The 25266-nt window shown below is 41.2% G+C and overlaps 1 protein-coding gene across 6 annotated transcripts in view; it reads right to left on the reverse strand.

Moving 5' to 3' along the window:
* Positions 1–25266, reverse strand: part of TBC1D1 (TBC1 domain family member 1) — a 217238-nt gene that overhangs the window by 94497 nt on the left and 97475 nt on the right. For all 6 annotated transcript variants that reach the window (XM_023638236.2, XM_023638234.2, XM_070264002.1 and 3 more), the window contains 6 exons: positions 19479–20000; positions 17462–17551; positions 14943–15047; positions 14294–14426; positions 8195–8286; positions 1972–2082 (listed from right to left, as the gene is read on the reverse strand). In XM_023638236.2, the coding sequence (XP_023494004.2) occupies positions 1972–2082; positions 8195–8286; positions 14294–14426; positions 14943–15047; positions 17462–17551; positions 19479–20000 (1053 nt within the window). The remainder of the gene's footprint in view (positions 1–1971; positions 2083–8194; positions 8287–14293; positions 14427–14942; positions 15048–17461; positions 17552–19478; positions 20001–25266) is intronic.

Below are 25266 nucleotides of genomic sequence, written 5' to 3' on the forward strand. Positions count from 1 at the left end.
ACAGGAATTGTTAGGTCCAACAAGGAGGTAATGAAATCCATGTGGTCAAACTATTTGGTAGCGGAAAATGAGAGCAGGACCCTATGTCAAATTTCAAAGCTCCACCTGATCCATCTACCGAGTGGCTGCTGCTCTGAAAAGCCTGGTCCTCAGAGCCAGAGAGGGTGTTCACACTGGGGGCATCCCCACATCTGGGGATCAGGGGAACTCTTTATAGACAAAGACATGAGCCTCCCAGGTAACAGAATGTTTAGAAACCTCTGGAGAAAGAGCTGCCCAGGAGCCAGTTCTGTTTTGTGAGGCTCAGTCTCTTTTACACTGAATTCTGATTTTTTCAAATGAAACAGCCATTAAATATATTTCCCTGTTGGACTAATCTATGCTCAAATCATAAAGATACTACCCTGTTCCATACAAATTGGGTTCACACTTAGGTCAAAATTTTCCGCCCAACATAAATGCTCCATTCCCTTCTAGCACTTATAAATTATTTCGAAATTATCCATTTCCTGTTGGAACAAGTTAGGAGAAAAAAAATCACAACAGGGAAAAATGATTAGGGGAAGAAAAGAAAAAAAATAAAAGGAATGAAAATGAGAAGAGAAATAGTTTGGAAAGCGAACTAGAGAATTAACTGAAAACTCAGACTGGGTGGCCATCCAAAAGTGAACAGGAGTAGCAGAGAACGCCTACGCTCTCTTAAAAGGTACAGGCTGGCAAGGGAGGAATGCCAACACACAATGACTGAAGGTCAAAAACAGACAGTGTACTGGTGCAGAGTCACTGCTAAGGGACCCTGCCGTCGGCCAATGAGACTGAAAACTATCAGCCACTGTCCATGAGCTTTAAGAGTTCAGGAAAGGCACATGATTGCCAAGGCCAACTGGCAGGTAGAAACCAGATGGGGAGAGTTGCTATGTGAGCCTCCAAGTAAAACTGCGCCATGGTGCGGTTACCAGGACAGCACGGGCTGTTTACAGGGAAGGAGCAAGAGCGAGCACACGACTGAGCATTAAAGCGCCTTTAGACCAAGCATTCAGTAAGTGTCTTCTTAAAAAAAGGCAATATACTTTCGGAAAATTAAAAGATTTTTTGAACATCCTTAACTGATTTTTCTGGCCTACAAGTAACTTAATATAAAACGTATATGTTTTGAAGCTATAATAGTTATTATGAATTGACTTACTCAGAGTCCAAACGATGTAGGAAAACGGTCCATGGCACTGTGTGTACTGAATCCTAACTTGAAGCTCTTCAAAGACAGAGACCTGCAAGTAGCCCCAGCTTCTGACATAGCACCCCACAAACGGAGAAGCTAAATAAGGCTTGTGGACGGCAGAGGACGGCAGGAATTAATGGAAGCTCTACACCTGAATAGCAAATAAACCAGGTGGACTCGGCATCTGCTCTGTCAGTAGCGCTGTCTTACAGCCACATGGCATTTATATCACAAAGAACTTCTACGCACTTTACGTAATTTGGAAGGCAGCTACAAAATGTCACTCCCATTTTACCAGGGAGAAAGGTGAGGTGACAGAGACAGGCTCCCAGTAGCTCGTCATTGCCGTATCTACTCTTAAACTTCATTCTTTTCACCTCACAGAGTTACCTTTTTTTTATGGAGGTCACACTGGTTTATAACATTATATAAATTTCAGGAGCACATCATTCGATTTCAGCTTCTGTACAGACTGCGTCATGTTCACCACCAGAAGTCTAGATGCTTAAACTGCATCCTTGACGCTCTACACCAGTCCTCATGTCAGAGCAACTGCCTAACCCCACGACAACGCAGACAGAAACTTCTCACCTCTTCCAAGCACAATCTAAATATTCCCAAATTTTCCCTCTATGTGTAACAAAGGAAAATAAAATACAGGGAGAAAAGGAGGATTCGGAGCTTCAGAAAATTCCCAAAACTCTGTTTTAATCAGTGTCCTGGTAAAATTATAAGAGATAAAAATGCCATACCTGCTTTGTCTCCCCAGTATGGCTGTGAACTTTCTGTTTCTCCTCATATAAACATCTCAGGAAAGATATAATCAGTTCATTCTCTCGCTGCTCATTTCTTGGTCTCAATTTCTTAAAAAAAAAAAGATTACATTTATTTTTAATTGTCAACAAAACTGCTAAACCATCCCTTTGGAAACGCCAACAGCTTTCATCCATCCATTAAACTAATGCTTTTACCCAGTTATCTCACTAGGGGGCACCAATGTTCCTAAAAGTGGAAACAATTTTTAAAAAGGGAAAATGGAGCCTTTGGGCCAGATTTAACTTTTGACCTCTGCTGTCCTTAAAATAAATATTTCACATCAGATAGAGGCACAGTCAAAATATTTAATAAATAAAAAGTCTTGAAAACAGAAGAAAAGAACAAAATCTGTGTAAACATCAAGAGGTCAAGAGCCATAATGGCTACACATTTATAATTCTTACAGTACAGGAACTGGAAAGGAAAATAGCAACTGGATTCAGGGTCACGGTTCCACATGTCAAATGTGTTTGTCATGACGCACTTTATGGAAGGCTCACAACGCATGTACTTGTACACAAGATTTCATGGCACGGACTCAATTTCTTTGTTCTTTCTTTCTTTTTAAAAAAATTCTCACTGTGCCTTTTATTTTTCAGGCAGGGTAGTGGCAAAGCATACTGGACTAGAAACCAGGACATGCTGGTTCTAGGTGCCACCAAGAAGTGTGACCAAAGCAAGTCATTTACTCTTAGCTTCCTCATCTGTTCTAATGAAGCTTATACATGAAGTAAACTCCAGGGTCCCCTCTAGCTCCCAAAGTCTTCATATTTGAATTATCAGAGTTCATTTTTAGAAGACCATCTAACTTAATGTACTATTTTCTCTGAATACGAAAAAAAACAAAACTGAATTACTCTGGATATACACAAAGCTTCTAGTCTATAAACTTTGGAAATACATCTTTTTGATATTGACAATTATCCATTGTCCTGCTCCTCCTCTCTCCCTACTCCAAACCTCTTGCCTGCTCCTTAAAACAAAGTCGGGGTATAATAAACAAATCAACTATATGAGCATCTGAGTGTGGGTCAGTGTCGCTCTTGGCAACCTTCTTCCCCAACTAATTATGGAATGATGATTTTACTCTTCGAGTCACAGACTTTAGAAGCAAAGGTAATACTAACCCAGACCTTCTGACACTCCCCCTCTAAGAAAAAGATCATTTGAAATGATAGGTTGCTCCTGTTACTCGAGGAAAAGATAATAAATGACTAGAAGGGACTAATTCCTTTCATTGAGGATTTCATGTTCTTTCGAATTTCAGATTTAAAGATTAAATATTTTAGAAGCTAGAGTAGATACTCTCAATCTGGATTCCAAGCCATGAACCTTGATGTTATACAACTTTACATGTTTTATGCAACAAGTAGATTTTTTCCAGAGAAAGTTCCTATCAGATCTTCAAAAAAGGAAAGTGGTAGTCAGATACCACAACCCCAACTTAATACTGCTGACCCCAAGAAGGTTGATACACTGTGAGCCTAAAAGCCCAGGAGGCAACAGGGACTTTCTTCCACTGCTGGGGGAATGCAAATGGTACAGCCACTTAGGGAGCCAGTTTGGCAGCTTCTTACAAAACTAACTATCCTCTTACCATGTGATCCAGCAGTCGCACTGCTTAGCATTTACCCAAATCAGCTGAAAATGTATATCCATACAAAACCTGCACATGAATGTTTATGGCAGCTTTATTTATAACTGCCAAAACTTAGAAGCAGCCTAGATGTCCTTCAACAGGTGAATGGATAAACAAACTGTGGTACATGCACACAATGGAATATTCTTCAGTACTAACAAGAAAAGAGCTACCACGCCATGAAAAGACATGGAGGAACCTTAAATGCATACCGTTAAGTGAAAGAAGCCAATCTAACAAGGCTACATACTGCATGATTCCAACTATATGACATCCTGGAAAAGGCAAAACTGGAGACAGTAAAAGATCAATGATTGCCTGGGTGTTAGAGGCGGGATGAACAGGTGGAGCATAGAGAATTTTCAGGGCAGTGAAACAATTCTGTATGACACTATAATGGTGGACACATGCCATTATACATTTGTCAGAATCCACAGAATGGATACCAAGAGTGAACCCTAATGTAAACTATGGATTTCAGTTAATAATAATGTATCAATATTGGCTCATCAACTCTAACAAATGTATCACACTAATGAAGATGTTAATAATTGGGGAAACTGGCTGGGGGGCGGGGGACATGAGAGGTTATATGGGAACTCTCTGTACTTTCCACCCACATTTTCTGTAAAACTAAAACTACTCTAAAAAATAAAGTCAATTTTTTAAAAAGTCCAGGAAAGAGGAGCAGACAGGAATCACGAGAGACTTCTGAGCAGGCGCAGGCACCTGTGGGTTGTCCCATTCTTTCTTCTCCTGTATTTTTAATTAAACCTTTTGGTTGCTCTCAAGAGAAAACATATTTTTCTTGGAGAAATTCTTCATGATCGCTGACTTCAAAATATCAAACAAGGCTAAGAATGCAGTAATGAGAAGCACTAATACATTTTCTTTTCCTCAAAATATACATGAAAGAAACTATTCGAGTGATCAGAAAATGAGACAATTGAGCGCCACGTACCACCACAGGTGCCACCAATTAGAAACTGAAGCCGAGAACCAGAGACAGCACCATGGAGCTCATTCAACGTCACAGAAGAAAGTCACTAAAGCCAAGAAATCCATGTTCGTGGTGTCATGCAAGTAAAGAAAGAAAGCCTTCCTTAAAAATAACTGAACGAAGATTAGGGGTTACCTTTGTATTAAGTTCAAAATGATCAGGAAGGTATCATCTCCTTAATACCTTCCATGTGGCTTCACCATTTTCCTATAGTAGCAGACCATTACTTACTAAAGGTGATTTAATTTTATGAACACTCCTCAGTCAGAGAGACAAGTCTGAGGGAAACAATGGGAAATCAAGTTGGATAACATCACTCTGCAGCCAAAAACTACCCTGCTTATTCGAAATTAATCCACAGTGTCAGACGTCAGGACAGTGGTTACCTGGGGGCAGTATCGAGGGGGGGTTCTCGGGGACTAGAAATGCTGTGTTTCTTAATCTTCATGCTGGCTGCACAGATGTATTCATCTTATAAAAATTCACTGAACTACCCACCACTCATTTGTGTGCTTTTCTATAGTTATATTTCATTTAAAAAAACAATTAGTTGCCTATTAACAGTAACAAAGCTAATTTTCTTATGTTTCTTAACCACATTTCTATGAAGGGGCCTATAAATTGGTAATAAAAGTAATTCAAAAACAAATGTCCAAAACTGACTAACGAATAATACCAGAATGCTGAGCAAGTCTATGTTCTTCTGTGGGAACGACTGAAAACAGCAATGCTCGCTTAGACACGACAGTCTGACATTTAAAAAAATTATTAGAATCAAATCTTATAAGAAATAATTTTAAAACCATAGTTTAAGTTGATATATATTCTTTACAAAGTGCAAAAAAAAAAGCTCCTCTGACCCTTCATCTTTAACTTGAGAAAAGTCATGTTATTTAATCCATTATCGACACCTATTGAGTATAAACCTACTTATCTACTCAGTATTAAGTCATTCCCTGAAATATACTCATTCGGATGAAGGGATTCAGACGTTGAGACATCTTCTTTACTATCCCTACTTCAGCCTGAAAGCGACTTTTTACACTGAAGAGGACCAATTTGGATTTGGCATCTCAGCCAGCGGCAGAGCAGCTTGAGGAGACAGTGAGACACTGAGATCCCGGGGGTCACCTTCACCTGTGCCCAGTTAGAGATGCTGGACCATTATACATCTCAGAAAGGTCATAAATAAACCTGATTGCCTGTCACGAGTCCTCTTATAAAGAGGAGGGTTAATGGGCCACATGCTCATCTGGCACCAAGTCCTCCTCTCAGAGCGCTCAAAGTCGGCTTGTCTGCAACAGAGATCTTCTCCAGCGTCATCTGCATAGTAATTATTAATTTCTGTTTCTTTCTGGCTCTGTTTGGGTTGCATTTTTGCATTAAACATTCATTTACAAAAAGACTGATTATGTATGCTTTAATAACTAAGTAATCATATACCATTATTTTCAATAATAATTACATTTGTCTTAGGAAAATTCGCCCTTGGAGAGTTCTTCAGAAACAAAATCCCCTCCAGGAAAGACTGTACAGAGGAAAATATTAATCATTCTATTTATAAGATGACTCATGACAATGCAAAGCCACCTTTTTCTTTATGATCTTTTTGAAATACATGATTTTAAAACACACTGGTAGGCACTACTACTTAAAAAAAAAAAAAAACAACAGCGACTTGGTTTATAAAATGTTTTACAAAAACCAAGAATGGTCACTGAGGAAATAATTCTACAAGACTATCAATAAGCGAGTAGAAGAAGAGATCTCTGTCAAATTTGTATTATTCAAGGAAGAGCTGTGGCAATGACGGAGGACAAGCATGAGCTGGCTTTTCAAACCCAGTGACTTCCCTTTGGTCTTTAAACCAATCAAAAAGTTACGGAGCTTTCTAGAACAACACATAGAGACCCCAAGACATTAACTGAATGAATTTTTTTTAAGTAAAGCTGTGTCACCCACCACTTTTCTCTAAAGTCTCTTTGCCATAATGTACTGGCTATCTAAAAACTTACATGGATCAAAGTGAATCTCAGAGTCACATCCATTAGGAACTTCTCATTGCTGCACAGGAACATTTTGTGTTTTACCTATTCTGACTCATCGAATTGTTTTTGGGAAAGCTACAGAGTGATGTCTAATTAAAAAAGAAAACTAGCATTAGGGCAAGAATATGCACCTTCTACACTTATGGGAAAGACATTCCCCAAAGTGACCCGACAGCACTGGAACAGCAAGTGGGCCGGCATCAGACGACAAAGGCCCAGCCTCCATTGTAAACACACTAGTAAGAAGCAAATTGCCCATCTGTTCATGAATTCCCGGTACAAATGACATTAAATTTGCCTCAGAGTACTGTGTACTTAGAACTCTAAAGATGCTTTAAGAAAAAGTAGTGGTCTCAAGTCGATGCTGAAGGAAACAAAAAAATTTAAAGGCAATTGGAAATTGTGAAAATTACATTCTAAGCTATTTATGAAATTAAAAAACCTTCCTATAAACATAGACCAATCTTACTGAGGAAGGAGAAATAGAGATGAAGAAAACTCTAGCACATGATTGAAAAGAAGACGACAATCCTTTAATTTTTCACAATAACAGAAAACAGATCATGGGCCCCATCTGCACAGTCTTTCCCCCAACAAGGCGAGGCGAGAACTCACAGTGCAGGCCTGCTAGCCTTCTTGCTTGGTTTAATGACACCTCTATTTGCAGGACCCCTGCTGCTCTCCTCCCCCCACAAAATAGAGAGATTTCTTCTTTGTTCTGATGTGCTCTCCTCCCTAGAAAAGTGCCAGGAAACCGTAGAAAATGCCCCTCGGCTAACACAGACATGAAATTTTTGATGAGCTCATTAAAGATTCATAATGAGGAGACTCCAGGCGTGCCAGCACACGCGGCACGGTTTCCCCAGGATACGCTGCATCTCCCTGCAAGGACAAGAGCGCGCTTCCAGGTTGGACGCAGAAAGCCAACAAGCTTGTTTTTGTTTTTATTTTGTTTCTATGTTTAAGTTTCATATATTATAATTTTTATTATTTAAATTTATTTTCAAACTGAAAAAAATGAAAGAGAGGAGGAACAATTAACACACAATGTCATGCACAAAACGTCATCTCCTCTGACGCCCACACTCAGGGCTGCAACCCCGAGCAGGCTGCCAGCGGCTGGCAGAGGTTTCCCATGGAGCAGAGGAGCACGGGGGACCAAAGTCCAGCTCTTCTGCCTCCCAGCTGAGGCTCTCTCCACTTTATAATTTCCTTTCTCTCATTCTAACAATCTTTTTTAAGGGACAGCTTCCCTGGTTGAGTTGCTTTCACCATGAAAACCGAGACCTGATGTGAATCTGCGATTCTGACCTGGCCCCTCCATGGGGCTGTTAAAGTTTAAACCAAGAGGAACTCAGGGCCACTTCCTCGGGGCTGTGAATGCTCTGGCTGGCTGGTTTTTATAAATAACACTTCAAGGGTAAGCTGCCTGCCTTTTCTTTCTATGTAGAAATTAAAAACCAGTACTGTACCTGAACTTCCTCAAAAATAGTTGCTTGCTCTTGATTAGTTAACGTGGTCAGGTGCTTCTGGAGTTCTAGTTTGGTTTTGGAAGAGCTCAACCCTATTAAGAAAAAAAAAGAGAGACATGAAAACACTCTACATAAAAGTTATGAGGCAGAGTTCGCACCTTCCATACCCACTCCCTTTACGTTCTTATCTGCTCACTTCAGGCTTTCAATGTTTTATGGAAATTCTAATAAATAATAATGTTGATGATGATGATGACAGTGACAACAACTAGCACTTTTTAGTTAAGCCCTCACATGCCAGGGCCTGTCTTAAACATTAGGCCTGCATTACTTCATTTAATACTCAGAACTGTTTGATGAAGAGGATTCGATTATCCCATTTTAAAGTTAAGGAAACCAAGACCCAGAGCTTACGTAATTTCCAAAGACCACCACATTGGACTCTACGTCAGGTCTGTGCAGTTCCAAACTACTTTTTTTTGCCACCACTCCATGTTAAAACACCTCACGCAATCAGAACATTATCTTCAGAAAATGACAAATTCTCGTATTTATATATAAACTTGACAACTTTTCTTAAGAAAAAACAGATGAAACATTTCATATGCTCCATATGAAAACTGATAGACATACATTTTTCTCTTGCATGTTAGGCTCCTTCACATAAAATTGATTCATGTGGCTAACAACTTTCCTTTTACCACCCATTGCTTATTAATAGTCTTAAGACCATTTAATTACTATTACAGAGAATTTTCAGGAAAAGTTATAAAAATAAAGTCACAATTTCAGTGCCCACTAGAGTCTGGCATTTCAGAAAGTTCTTTCCCCACACAAATATGGCTCAGACCCTGTTTTGCCTTTTCTCGGTGCAGGAGAGAAACGTCTCACATGATGAGAAGATTGAGAATGAAAAGATTTGCTGACCTAAGTGCTGTGAAAAAAACTGCTGCCTATCCTTTTTATTCCAAGGGCAGCCCTCTCCTCATCCACCTTCCACTCCCTTCTCCTCCTCCAGAGGGTGAGCCTCTGCACAGGGGTTCCGCCAAGGCTGAGCCAGAGAACAGGGCAGATGCATCCACACAGCTAAGGATGGCGGAAGGGGACCCCTCTGAAATCTGGAACCGGGACCTGGAAATCATGCCTGTTTTACAGATGAGTCTGCTGAGGTCTAGAGAAGCCAGGAGACTTGCCAAAGGTCAGGAGGCCAATTAGCAGCCAAGCCCGCCCCAGAGCAGCGCTCCCGCATCCCACCGCAGCTGGAGGCAGAGCCCCCACCCTCCCGACCGCTGTGGTGAGGCCCCTGCTAGAACTGCTGCAGCCAGCTCAGCTTCCAGGAAGTCCTGCTTCTCTCCCCACACCTTTTTTTCTTTTTTTTTGGCCAAGAAAACCCTAAGGGGCCACCATAAAAATAAAAGCCAATATTTAAGTGATCGTGCCACTTGAGTCAACACTACACGTAAAAATCTCATTTATTCCTCAAAATAACCCTTGAAGTGGGCAGTATCTTTAGTAATCCCAATGTATAGATGAACTGAGGCACAGTGAAGTCAAGTATTTTGTTCAAGATCATCAGCTACGTAAGGGACCGAGTTAGAATCCGAACCATGTCTGTTTACTTCCAGAGACCAAACTCTTCAACACTCCACTGCCTCCCTTTACCCACAGTCCAGGACAGTCAAGTCACCTGACACAAGGGGCTTCGGTACCAAAGGGAATTCAGAGGTGGGTAAACGTGCAGAAAGGACGGATGGGTTTGTCAGAGCACAACTCAGGTGCTCTTCCGGCAAGCTGTCAGGTCACACAAGCCAGGGAAGCAGAGAGATGGCATTATTGCACTAAACACTTAAACGTCGAATCAAAATAGTGTTTAAATAAGCACTCAGTAATCATTAACTAAAAACCCTCCCACATATGGATGCCTCTGAGACAGCGTAAGCATCCTGTTTTAGACATAACTGTATCGTTTGATGAGACACTCCCATGTGGAGAAAAACCCCAAGTCCCAAGAGGAGTTAGACTAATTACATACATCTAACAATCTTAGGTGAAATCATGCATTACAGACTATTCTTCATATTCAGCAGGTCTGAAGAGATCCTTCGACAAATCTGATCCTTGTCTTCAGGATGCCTCAATTCATTGGGTCCTTCCCGCCCCATCTCAAAACAGAGGTGGTCCACGCCTCACTCCCCAATCCGCGTTTACTGCACACCTTCCACGTGGCTTCTCACCATCTTCGGCCACCCCTTGGTGGTTTCTACAGCAAGAACATGGCACTCCCCATGGGATGCCAAAAGGCTTTATGGGGGAAAAGGGAGGCAAAGAGCAACACAGAAAAAGGGAACTGGAGTCACAGCATTCCCAAAGGACAATCCCCGCAGCCATGGGTTGTCAGCAAGCCCCCTTCACATCGTCCTGCTGTCCCTTATTAGAGGGAGCTCTGATGAGTGGCTTGGCTTTGCCAGAGGCAAATTTACTTAGAGAGCAAAAGGAAACTTCAGTTCTACTTTTTTTTTGTTTTAGTGAAAGTATAATTCATTCTGGTAATTCCAAAAATGCTCCTCTAAACTTTAAAACAAGCAAAATACTATATAAATACTACTAGCAGTTGTACAAATACACGCCCAGCACAGCTACACCTCTTACATGTTGTCAGTGCCCAATGTCATCAATATGCAGTGTATTGATCCTATTTTATAGATTCTGGGGCATAACGTGACTATAACAATTAAGAAAACAGTCTTTAAGTCTTTCTTTTTGTGGCCACGTCATTGGTCCTCTCCACAGTTTCTGGAGTTCTTGGCCAGATGGTAACTTCTATTAGAACTACTCTTACGGGAACATACAATGAGCTTTAATAAACCACTTCATTCTACTTATCAGGAGTGGAACCTGGCAAAAAGCAAGGGCCTGCAACTGTTCATAAAATAATTAGCATTTCCCCTACTAAGGATGCCTCTAATAATGTGCCATCTATACTTCAGAAATGCTTCCCATTGTGCAGGCAAAACATACCCTCACCAGCCTTCTAACCGTGCTATTTAACGGATGCTTTTTCATTAGCATAGCTTTCTGCTTTGCTTGGATTTTATCAGGTAAAAAGATGAATTAAATGATAACTGCAAAACTACAGCGGCAAAATCCCAACCCTGATTAAACTTTTCAGCTCTAACTTTCTGAAAGTGAAGCCAGACCAAAGAGAGATTTATCAAGCGGAACTCTGGAATCCTTCCAGTTCCTGCGGAACATGATCTGCTTTAACTTCAAGGCCAAAGGCATTGCTGGCTTCTTAGTAAGTTCTTAAGGGACATTTCCGTCATCGTTTACCTTATCTTGACAACCAGGGAGGAAAGGGTCAGTGATCCTCTCAGATGGGATCTCTAGTTAAAGCAAATTTTTCTTGTTCCCAGATACATTCTGTATAATGTCAGCAAATAGTAACAACTAGGAAAGCACAGCTGAGAATGAATATTAATCATTTGGATTCATTTTTAAACAGCACTGTAATGCCAGCAAATGAACCTTTGAAGACCTTAAGATCAATTTATATCGTTTAAAAAGGGAAATCAGATACGACTTTACAACCATTAGGATGGTTATCACCAAAAAACACCAGAAAGTAACAAGTGTTAGCAAGGACGTAGAGAAATGGAACCCTCGTGCATTGCTGATGGGAATGTAAAATGGTGTACCCACTGTGGAAAACAGAGTGACAGTTCCTCAGGAAATTAAACACATAATTACCATAGGAGCCAGCAATTCCACTTCCGGGCATATTCCCAAAAGAGCTGAAAGCAAGAACTTGAAATGATATTTGTACACCAACTTTCAGAACAACATCATTCACAACAGCCGCAAGGTGGAAACCACCCAAATGTCCATCGACCAATGAATGGATAAACAAAACATGGTCTATATACACACAATGGAACATTATTCAGACTTAAAAAGGAATGAAATTCTGACACATGCTACAATAAGAACGAACCTAGGAAACATTATGCTAAATAAATAAGCCAGACACAAAAGGACAAATACTCTATGATTCCACTTACGAGGTACCTAGAGGAGCAACAATCATAGGAACGGCAAGTAGAATGGTGGCTGCCAGGGGGTAGGGGGAGGGGGAAATAGAGTTATTCTTTAATGTTTCAGTTTGGAAAGAAGAATAAGTTCTAAAGGTGGATGGTGGTGACAGCTGCACAATAACGTGAATGTACTAACGCTACTCGACACTTTGAAAAGGTTATAATGGTCAATTTTATGTGTATTTCACCACAATTATAAAAAAAAGAAATCAGATCTAGATAGTAATTTTTTTTACAGACTGGCACCTGAGCTGTTCCCAATCTTTTTTCTCTTCTTCTTCTTCTTCCCTAAGCCCCCACGTACACAGTTGTATATTCTAGTTGTGAGTGCCTCTGGTTGTGCTATGCAGGACACCGCCTCAGCATGGCCTGATGAGCAGTGCCATGTCCACACCCAGGATCCAAACCAGTGAAACCCTGGGCCGCTGAAGCAGAGCATGCAAATTTAACCACTTGGCCACGGGCCAGCCCACAATGGTAACCTTTTTCTTTACACAAGCAGAGCTTATAATAAGTATTCTAGAGACATGGGAAACTATCAAAACTTTGTTTTCTTTTTACAACAACACGGATTGCTTAAATCCTGTGACGCCCCCTCAAAACCATACACACACAAAAAGCTTTAGAAATCCTCCCATAAATGGAACCAAATACAAAATCAAGAAAAGAGAGGAATGAACAACTTCCAAGTTCCGTCGATGAGCATCACTGCCATCACTTCATCCTGACCTGGGTTCTGTCTTCTCCCCTCGGCCCCTGCAGCCCCTGAGACAGAGCTGCTCTCTTCCTGCCTCAGATGGACCGCCCGCCCTTGTCCAGGAGGGATCTTCCCCATTCCATCCTGACCAGCCTGGCCCCTTGGGTTCTTTTTTTTTTTTCAAAGATTGGCACCTGAGCTAACATATGTTGCCAATCATCTTTTTTTTTTTCCTTCTTCTTCTTCTCCCCAAAGGCCCCCAGTGCATAGCTGTATATTCTAGTTGTAGGTCCTTCTGGTTGTGCTATGTGGGATGTTGCCTCAGCATGGCTTGATGAGTGGTGCCATATCCACGCCCAGGATCCGAATCCACGAAACCTTGTGCTGCCAAAATGGAGCACTTGAAATTAACCACTCGGCCACGGGGCCGGTCGCCCTTGCTCAAACTTTTCCAATTGTAAAAGGCAAGTCAGTTGGATCTCCCCTCACCATGGCCTTCTCCTGGGAGGACAGCCTGGTGGCAGGTACCAGTGAGGGCTTTCCCACCTGGGGATGACTCCTGGACTCCTCAGACACTAGTTTACTCCTCGACTTCACTAATCCTCAATTTACTTATCCTTAAAATGTACAGAATAAATAGTCCCTTTTCCCCCGACAATGTGGTAAGGATTAAATGGACAATAATACATGTTAAAGAAAGCACTAAGCACAGTACCTGGCACATCTTAAGTACTTAATAAATATTAGCTGGAAATCCTAACATTTATTACAGTTTCTCCCTAAGCCAAATTTCTAAAAAGTGTAGTCCATACTTACAGTCAACACTTCTTTTACTCTTTCCCATTGGCTCCTCAACTGCAACCTGCTTCTGCCCTCTCCACTCCATTACAACTCTTCTGGCACTTGACCTTCTACCGATGACCTTGTAATTAAGACACCTAGTGGAAACTGTTTAGCTCTTAAGTTACTAGATCTCTCCATGGCAGCCAATATGACTGACCATTCACAACCTTGATAAATGCTAGGTGACTGGTTTGGAACCTGTTTTCCTGACTCCACCACTACCCTCAGAGTCTCTTGGAGGGGAGATGGAAGAAGAGGACATGGATTTTTATCTTCAAATCTCGAGCACTGAGCATAATACCTGACCATAGGAAAGCCTTCCACTGCACAATGCAAGTTCACCAATGATCCGTGTAATGAATACAAGCCTCTGTTAGGCAGGACGTTTCAACAGATGTGGACCATCGAAGGTTTTCCTGGGACCTCGAACTCCAGCTATGCTAAAGCTTGACAGGGGCCCCTACTCACCCTCTATGCGCTCACAGAGCCGGTGCAGGCCCTGCAGAGGGCAGCCCTCACACAGCTGGCCGGGGGCTCGGGCTGTCTGCTGCACCGCAGCCACCGTGAAAGCCTGCTTCAGGGTCATCATAATTTCGTCCACCTGGTCAAAGAGAAGAGAGGCGGTAACCAGCAAAAAGTCCATTCAAAATGAGCTGGGTTGAGATTTCAGGACTCTCTGGAGAGACAGTATTTTAAGATTTTTCTGGACTATTAGTCACAGGTTGAAGGACAATAATTGGAATAACTGCTAGGGTGACAGTCTGAGAAATACTACCTAGAGGCTCACAGCTCTTAAAGGAGATAAGGTAAAAACTAAAGGCACAAATTAAACTGAGCGAAAAAGCCAACTCCTCTGATCAAAACCCCACAAGGACATTTTTAAAATGCTAGACCAGAGGGTGAAAGGGAACAGATTCTTCAAAAGTAATGAAAATTGAAAATGCACACCCAAGTAAGTCTCAGATATGTACTAGAGTCATTAGTCATGAAGGAATAATGAAAGCCAAATAACGACATGTCAGTGAGGCTATATGGTTTGCTAAGGAGAGAAACATTAGTGAGGCTAAAATTCCTTGTAAATGAGGTCTCAAGCGAGGAACCCCTCCTTCCCGCTTACCAGAGCTTCGTTTGTGCACTGAAACACGTAACAGACGAAGAGAAAACCTCCACCTCCCGAAGCCTCTCGGCAGATGAAGCCAAAGTGGTCCACGTGTCGAATACCCTGGGGAGGCAGGGAGACGGGGAGGGGATGCTGAGCTGCATCCAGAAGAGGCGCCACTGCCAGAAAGGCAGCTTAAGATGCACACAGCACGGGTTTAAAGAGCAATAAAACTATTATTTTCTCAAATATTTTTAATGTCTAAAAACATCTCTCAAATATGACGAAGATTAACATCATTCCACTAAAATGTTATTCAGATTATCCCCACAACAAGAGAAGTAAGATCTAAAAACTGGAGGTTTTAATGCTCATTTCAGTACTAAAAGGAAGTGGAGAAAAGCTGACCCAGAAAAATGAGCACTTTTCTTAGGTAGTAAAGAATAAAAAACTACTGGAAAATCAAAAGCAGACGAGAAATTAATGAAGAAACACAACTGTACACACACACTCAGACCCACATGTGTACACACAAACACAAAGGTTACAAAAGATTTAAAACATACTTGTACTCCTAAGATAACAAACAAGTCAATACTGAAGTGAACTAGCACGAAGAATGAGTCAAAAACGATACACAGGCAGAGTAGAGAAGCTTTTAAACCTAAGATATTAAGGTCAAGGCTCTACTGTGGTTTCCTAAGTGCTCTTTTTAATAAACATTAATATGCAAACTGGTTTGGAAAACATCAGCCAAGAAGCACCTTGATACAGATCACACATCGTCCATACATATTAACACGTGAGCATCTCCTGAAAGCGTCAGCAGGAGAGAGAGGAGTGCTGACAGCTTAGAGTTCAGAATCCTATACACTTGTGAACTGCACACTTTAGGAAATAATACACTATCACAGGGAAAAGCAAACATTTAACATTAATATTTCAATAGAAATATCAGCAAATCAAGATAAAAATTCTGTGGATAATCTCACTTTCAGGTCGAATATGTCCCAATAAATGTGTAACCACTGACATATCCTGATATCTCGATCAATGTTTTCCGGCAGCAATTGAAGCATATGCTAGAGGTTATTTCTCAGGGAATATGATTTGGAAAAATTTTTCCTTTGTAAACGGTTCCCTATTCAAACTATAAAAGAACATTTTTTTATTTTCACAATTTGGAAAAAAATTCCCTTTTGAATCCTTATTAGGACATGTCATAAAACAAGAAACGAGATTTTCATTATATCTTACTAATTATGAGAAAATGGAAATGAGAAAATGAGAAGTCAGTGTTTAAAAAAATAGCCAAACGATAACTTTAAGTGATCTCATGTTTGCTAGGAAGATCCTGAGTAAACCAGCACAGCTCATTATAACTGACTCGCCAAAATTTCTCTATGAAACACACTTGGGAGATTGTCAAGAAAGAACTCAAGCAGACATCATATTATGAGTAAAACATCCTCAGAGATAATAACTATGATATTTTAAGGAAGAAAGAAGAAATAATGATAATTGGTACCAAAAAACAGTTATGGGGCCAGCCCAGTGGTGTAGAGGTTAGGTTTGCATGCTCTGCTTCGGCAGCCCAGGGTTTGTGGGTTCAGATCCCAAGCACAGACCTACACACCACTCATCAAGCCATGCTGTGGTAGGATCCCACATACAAAATAGAGGAAGACTGGCACAGATGTTAGCTTAGTAATAATCTTCCTCAAGCAAAAAGAGGAAGATTGGCAACAAACGCTAGCTCAGGGCCAATCTTGCTCACCAAAAAAAAAAAAAAAGAAAGAAAAAAAGAATAATCCACACCCAAAAAAAGTTGTGAATCTTTGTAAAGTAGAAATAAGTATCTACTTGGGGCTGGCCTAGTGGCACAGCAGTTAAGTGCACACATTCCACTTCAGTGGCCCAGGGTTCGCCGGTTCAGATCCCTGGTGCAGACATGGCACTGCTTGGCAAGCCATGTTGTGGCAGGCACCCCACATATAAAGTAGAGGAAGATGGGCACGGATGTTAGCTCAGTGCCAGTCTCCCTTAGCAAAAAGAGAACGACTGGCAGCAGATGTTAGCTCAGGGTTGATCTTCCTCAAAAAATAAACAAATAAAAATAAAATAAAATAATGTCACAAAAAATGTAAAATAAAGTATTAAAAAAATAAATAAGTATCTACTTAATATGTATTTCTGTGTATATATGAATTTATATATAAAACGTGCACAAAGACACACACATATACATCAGGAAATCATGACTGTGGAACATTACCACCAATAACTGAAAAAAAGGAAAGTGGATCTATTTTCTCCAGTAGGTTACGGCTGCTAAGAGCAAAATTCCTAGTTTCAAAATTATATTTATATTTTGCCTTAATATACCAAAGCAAAGGAGAAAGAAACGCAAGACCACAAATCCAGCAAATAGAAAGCGTACGTCTCGTGAGCTTTAGTACCTCTGTTGAAAGACAGAGAGTAAAAGAATTCACTAAAAAATTCAACTGCAATTGAGCCAATAACCCATCTCCACTTACCTGAGAGCAAAAGGATATCTCCTTAAAATTCTTCTCCAATGCTATTTTTTTGGTGTCAGGACTGATGAGGTAAACTTCAGATTGGCCAATCTTAAAAGACAAACAAAAACAGAAACCAGCTTGTCATGAAAGTTGAGTTCACATTAATAAACAAACTTTCTCATTTCATGACCTATAAAAATAAAGAAGACAAGGGGTAAGCTCCTATAAAATTCTGCCTGTCTCATTGTAGAAAACCGCTTTGGAGCTTATAATCTATCCTGTGGATTTCAGGTGGCACAGGACAACTATTAGCGCATTCGCCTACACAGACAGTGGTCTTCTTTGAGATGAAAGGACCAAATATCCAAAAGTGAGCAACAAAACCTCAGATCCCACATCCCTCATTTGCAAGGAAGCGAGGTTTCTACACACGAGAATCTACCGGAAAAGAGAAGCTTCTCTTTTAAAACTTTCAAAACACTTTCTAATAATGACTTTTTTTTTTTCACTGAAAAGTCTTTTTAAATTATCGTTAAAATAACCTACTGCTTGTTGAGGACACACCACGTGTTAGGCATTCATATACTGCTCACCTGGCTTTCTAAAGTTAGAGGATTAGCCTGAGTCAACATGGTCTTCCTGACGTGGGTCAGCATAAGAAACCTCCATTACAGAGCAGGACTGTGCTATAAGGTCATGTTGTTAACTGTGTGGCATTTGCTCCCCCAGGCCCTTCTCACCTGCTGCTCCCTGAACCCAGGGCGCCCTCCAGTTGGCCACACTGAAACCTCTGCTCAGTGAAAGTTGCTTCCTCAAAGAAGCCCTCCCTGATGCCCAGATGCTCTCACAGCATCCTCTACTTCACCTTTGCAGCATGTATCACAAGTGAAACAAGATAATTGCTTGTACCATTAACTGTCGGCCTCTCTGAGCTGGAATTTAAATTGCACATGGCCAGGGACCATGCCTGCCTTGTTCCCTGCTGTATTTCTCACGTGTTGCTAGGGACCCTGTACACAGCAGTCACACGATAAGTATTTGAAAATAAACGCACTGAGCAGCTTTCGCAACAACACTAAGAGTTTTTTAAATATAGTTCACAGCTTAAAGCACAAGTCTGACTGCCAAAACAGCACGCTTTGCAGCACACCAGGTCAACCAGCTTCCTTACCCCTCCGCCATCTCACTGCCCTGAGGGAAGCACAAAAACAAGACACTACACTTAAGGTTAATTTTGCTCTAAAACGTCAGCCAGCCTTGCGCCAAAGAAGAAATGGAGAAGGGGGCTTGAGGAACAATCAGTTCCCCATGTCGTCAGAGGCCAGCTCACTGCTGGGACAGCTCTGAGCCCCACCAGGCAGACCCAGGGGACTCCCAAGGAGGGCAAGCCCATCCAGAAGAGCCCAGGTCAGCATGGAAGCCAAGAACCCCAACCGCCAGGGACAGCCTCCCTGCCCATTCCTTTCTGGCATTTGGTTCACTTTTAGCTTACCAAAGTTTTTCTAGAAAAAAAGTGTAAGCGGTTGACTAAACTACTATTTCAGTTTGGGTATAAATTTCAAATATCACCTTATCCCCAAATCCAACTATCCTGATTAACAAAGAGTGAATGTTTTTATAAATTAATAAAAACAGTAAAGAGGGAGTATTTTCCAACAGTAAAGAGGGAGTAAAGGTTTTGTTGAAATACATTACTTGTAATTAATTTACATTTAAAAAACCCCTTTTGGGGCCTCTTTTCTATATATTGATTGTTCTTTCCACACTGAAAGGTGTCTTTACAACCATTGTGGGGGGGCGGGTAAAAATTATACAAGGATATAAGACAGATTCTCCTCATTCCCCCAACGATTTTAAAGGCTTATGACTCATGTAAGGATTTCATCCTGAGAAAAGAATTACTCAGGATGAAAATATATGGATTCACACATAAATCCAAAAGCCGTTTATGAAGAATCTTCGCTCAATAAAGCGGATTTTCTTTTGGACGTCTATCTCAGAGTGGGGATGAGCACGAGGCTTGATAATATTTTACCGTGAAGAGCATAGTTCGATTTTCCTCAATATCCGTTGGCTGCACAATATTGTGTCCACTAATTAGGTGGTTCTCGATGTCGTTTTCCTCAAAAGAGCTGAAGATACTACTACTACTTCGAAGGCCTCCATCTTGAAACTCCCTCTTAAAAGCCAGAGAGCGCAGTCCGGGCTGGGAGAAGGACTTGCGCATGGGCCTCCGGCCCTGCTCGCCATTCCCCACCGGCTGGAGCACAGACCGGAATTTATCCGTGAGGGAAAACCCTCCATCAGGGTTGGTGGTTTCCGAATTCTGAGACCCCAAGTCAAATTCGGCTTTCCTGCTGCAACTGACGTGATTGAACTTCTCGATGCACTCGTCGATCAGGGCTGGCGGGGCCTTCTTGTGAGCCACCGTCACCCGGCCGCAGAAGAGCACCTCGAACTTCTTGGCAAAGGAGTCGTCAAACTCCGACGGGCAGTGGAGCTCCTCCTGGCGGGCAATCTTCCCGGCCTGTCGGATGGAGCTGATGATCTCAGGCACCTGCAGAGAAAAGAAGGAGAGTTACTTGGAACTTGCAGTAGCTGGTCCTCCCACGCTGACACACACAGGGCACGAATACACAAGGAGCCGACATTATGCTCTGCCCATCCGCTCTCCCACCTGTTCCACCACATGGCACTGAAGGAGGATCCCACGGGGAATCTGGGACCATGAATGCCTTCCCATGAGAGCGAAATGCACAACATTCACAGAGAAGAGACGGGGAACAATATTTACTCAGCACCTCTCACGTGCCAGGGGCTATGCTGGAGGATTCACATGCCACAGCACCCCACAAGGTTAAGTAACTAGCCCATGGATGTACAGCCCAATATGGCAAGCCTTGGATTCAAACCAAGGCTGGTTCCACGCCAAAGCCAAAGGTCCTCTCTGGAGAAGCTGTCACCTCCCAGAGGTTTGTCTCCAATGTGGCTCACCAAACATCATGCCATTATTCTAGATTTCATGGCAGTGTATCTTGGAAAGTCTTCAATAATAAATGGCTGGGATAAGGTTGACACATAAAGACTAAATTTATCTTATAAAAAACATTTTTTCAAATCATAACATCATTATTTTCCTCAATGACTACTGACAATTTATTACTAAGTCTTGTATTTCCTAACAGTTGAATAGGATTGACTACAAGCTAGGAGGGTTGTGGTTGGGTTTTTTTTGGTGAGGAAGATTGGCCCTGAGCTAACATCTGTTGCTAATCTTCCTCTGTTTGTTTGAGGAAGATTGTCCCTGAGCTAACATCCATGCCAATCTTCCTCTATTCTTTTGTACATGGGACGCCGCCACAGCATGTCTTGACTAGCGATGTGTAGGTCCACGCTGGGGATCTGAACCTGCAAACCCCATGCCATCGAAGCCAAGTGCGTGAACTTAACTACTACACCACGGGCTGGCCCCCAGAGCTAGGAGGTTTTAATCAAGGAGTAAGCAACCCAGGACAGTGTCATTTTCACAACAACATGCTGGGGCTTCTTCCCACGGAGATGCCAAGCCACTGAGTTCTATGTAAACTTATGATCAAGAGAATGAACAAAAGGGTCTCATGTGCTACCATCGTCCCTTCTGCCGTACGTTCTCATCATTAACTTCTGACAAGACCCTTCAAAGCAGCAGCAGACACGAAGGCAAATCTTCGACCACAGAGAGCAAGCATCAGCATCACCTGGATGAAAAACAGCTCCAACACCACCACAGACAAGCAGGAATTCAACCTTCCTAAGGAAGGGCCTCGTCTTTGTTATGACCTAAAACCCAAAGCAATTTTTTCCTTTTTTTCCTATGTAAGAAAATTCAATTTAAGGCCCAATACCTTAAAGGCCCAGTGTCTTTTTAATGATATTATAGAGAGAGAAAAAAGAACCCTTTTCAATTCATGTCAAAGATCAACATATACAGCACAGGCAGGTTTTAGCAGATTTAAAATGCTTCTATTCTCTGATAATGAGATAATCCCCAAAGACCCAAAGATTTTTCTGTGATTTCATAACAAACACATCTTAAAGACCATATGTCTGCCATAAAGATTATGTTATATCCGTTCAAGGTATTTTATCATAAAAAAGAGTCAAAATATCTTTATGGATATTTTATATTTAAAAATTGATTCCTAAAGCATAAGACCTAAACAATACCAAATAAGTCAAAATTTTAATACACGTTAAGCATTTATCTGCACTGAGTATTTGCTCGTGCTGTAGCTCACTTCTCTACTGACAAATAATTATACATGAGATGGACACCTAAAACTTGTTCACCAATATCAAAGAGAGAAGAAAGAGGTAGGAAGCCTAGATTTTATTCACAGCTCTGCCAACAAGTCACTACAGGAACTTAGCAAAAAGAGCCTCAGTTTCTCTCTCTGGGGAAAAAAATAAAGCTTATAAGACTTTTCAGGTAAAAGTTATTTCTCTGAGGTAAAAAAATAACGATATTTTTCAAAGAAAAATAACCAATTTATGCAAGTAAAGAAGCTTGTCGGTGCTCTGAGCAAGTGTGTGAAATTATTTTTATCAAGAGTCATGTGAATCTTCTCAATTATTAACCCCGCCCTGAATGGAAAATTGAAAACTGACAGTCTTTGGAGGCTTGTTAAAAGAGCTGACGTTTCTATAAGCTGGGTCTTCCACTGCCCCTGAAGAGAGTAATGGTGTCTTTCATTATACACCCAAGGGAGAGAAAATGTGTGAAGTCACGTGATCTGTGGTGACTCAGTAGTAAATAACACAAACATGAGTAAGACACAAAGTCGAGAACCTGACTGTTCCCTCGCTTCATGGGGGTAGAAGAGGCTAAAAGTACGTCTGACCTTGGCCAGGGCCGAGGCTGTGGAATTTTTTCCAACCAGCAATCCCTCCCGTACTTCAATCAGAATCTCTAAAAGACAGGCTTCAGTCAAAGACCAGCGCCTCCTCTCCTCGCTCAGGTGAGCTGTGATATGGATATCAAGGAGATAACTGGGCTTAAAAAAAAAATCACCGGGCTCCTGACCAGAAGATAACAACTTCAGAACGTTTGAAGGCATATTGCCAAACGTAGTTTCAGCAATAAACTGTAAACAGTTAAAAATTTATTGTTGTTTAAACATTACTGTAAGTCAAATCTACCAGGACACTCTTTCAATCAAAAGTGGGCTCCACCTGTGTGTAAGTTTGTAAAACTTTACCGAGCCTTTAGTCCCCTTTACCAGAAAAGACCTAGGACACTGTTTTTCGAAAAATGAATGCATAATGTCCACTTGTGATGAAATCTCGAATTCTCCATTCTTTATAACTCTCTCCTGGACTCATCCACACTGTCACCTGTTACGTGAGGGAACTGAGTTACTGACATCATTTTATGTCCACACACTTCTCTAAGTATGACTAGATGCCAGGAGGGAGGGCCTGAGAAGCCAGCCCTGCCTGGGAAGGGAATGGGGCCTGAGGAAGGTTTAGTTAGAATCCTTTACAGTAATTGAGGGGGGTCTCCTGGGAGTCCGGACTAAGAACCAAGCACTGAAGATGGAGAGAGGCTGAACAAAAGATTCTGGAAGACAGAATCCACAAGACTTGGTGATTACCCAGATGGGGGAGTTGAGGGCACAGAGACCGCTGTGACTGGCAGAGCTCTGGATTAGCCTTCTCTAGTAGGGAATACAGAAGAAGCAGATCTGGGGAGACAATACAATGAGTTCTACTTTTGTACACGTTGAGTAAAGGCATTTAGTGGAGGGCTGGACAAACAGGGCTGGAGTCCACGACAGGAGATGGAGATTGAGACACCAACAGCTCATCTACAGGAGGTGGCTGACGCCGTGGGAACAGAAAAAGGGAAAGTAAAGGAAGGGGGCAAAGACGGGACCTGAGGACACACCAAGATTTCAGGTGTAAAGAAACTGAGGAATCACAGGCAGAGAAGTGGGAAGGCAGGCAGGCAAGGATGCTGTCAGAGATGCCCAGGCAAGCAAGCACTCCCTTTTCAAGACAGGGAGAGGAGGTGACTGAGAATAAACTACAGACTGAGACAGGCCTGCTGGAGCTGGCAGCTTACAGAGACACGTAAAAACAAAGAAAGGGGGCAATGCCAATACGAACCCCCCAAAATAAGCTCCCTTAACTGAAAAACATCTCAAGGTGAAATCTTAGTCTATAAGAACATACACTTCAAGTTACAATATTTACTGCAAATACACAGACCCTTTTAGGGCAAATATGCTGAGGTCACTGGTGTTTATTCCCACTGATACAATCTGGGTACTTTTAACAAAAATCTTTTTTTATTTTAGTTACAGCAATAGCATCTACGTCATTTCTGATTGCAGATAAGCAGATAAAGTAAATCAAAACTACAGCAAAAATAAGAATCTGAAAAGCATTTTACTGAGATAAATTCAATATGGGTTTGAAATTTGATTTTATTTCCTTTTACATTGGAAATCACAACAAAAATGTTAATTAAAATGCATCACCAATACGGAATAAACAGGCCCCGTTGAGACATACAAAAATTTACTGAACTGCTCTTCTGTCGACCTATTTGAGAATATACTAAAGCTTAATTTTAAAGTAAATCTGCAGTTATTTCACGACCAAAACAAGTTTCTAATGAGTTCACATACTAACAAATGCACAATATAATATGAAGTTTCTGCAGCAGGCTTAAGTGAATACTGTTTTATAAGTAGCTGGAAAATGATACTCTAAGAGTATTAGAAATATTCATTTCTGTAAATAAAGTCCTTATTTAAGCATTTGGGTCAACGTTCTTTGTAAGGATTTTGGGATTTTAGAGGATTATAAACACACTGCAAGTGTAATTTTATTCACAAGGACTTGGGAAAGAGCTCCTGAAATGGTATTTAGAAGGAAAAGTCATTTTTCTTTGCATTTACACTATTGTTTTTCTGTAACTAGTAATAAATATTAAATGAATCTAAAGAAGCTTGTATTTAAAATTCTAGCATTTTTTCCCATTATTTAACATTAAAACATTCCAAAACTGCAAAAATATGGAGGCCATATTTTTGTCCCTTGAAATGTTCTCACTGCAAGCAGTTAAAACAAGCACTTCAAACAAAATTATTATTCAGCATACTTATTTTCCAGAAGGAAAATACTTTTGTTTGCCTTAGTAATAAGTGGTTATTTGTATTTGTTGGTCATAAACAAGGTAAATAGGTGAATAAAACTAAACCAAGTATTTCTTCACTCTCTTACACGCCTTGAGTTTCACACAAAACACTTAAATATCTTCTCATTAGTGCTCACCACTTAAATTATTTAAAGATAATAAAACACTTATCTGACACTTTCTAGATAAGACACATGTGAGCATTCATATTATCCATGATTCAGTCTGCTGAGACTAGATTCAACATAAAGATGCAAATACACCTCATACAGTGAATAAGACGTGATTCCTCCCCACCTTACGAGGCTCACAGTCTAGGAAGGAAGAGACACTCTAAATACGTGATTTCCAATATAGTGTGACAGACGCTAGAACATGAACAGGAGCAAAGCAACTGAATGCGTGCTCAAGAAGGCTGGCCCTGAGTAGAGGTCTGTCTTGAATTAACACATCAACCCCTGCCTTGCGCTTACAATGAGCAGAAAGGTCAGATTAGTGTGTTACATCTTCCCAAAAGAGAGATCACATGTGCTCTCATCAGCTGGCTAAGGAAGCATCTGGCACATAAGAAATGCTAATGACTGCCAGCCCCTGACACAGGGCACACACCCTGGCTCATCGCTGCCTTTCTGTCTTTCGG

Source organism: Equus caballus, chromosome 3 (genome assembly GCF_041296265.1).
Source record: "Equus caballus isolate H_3958 breed thoroughbred chromosome 3, TB-T2T, whole genome shotgun sequence".
In the NCBI taxonomy this organism is placed as follows: Eukaryota; Metazoa; Chordata; class Mammalia; order Perissodactyla; family Equidae; genus Equus; species Equus caballus.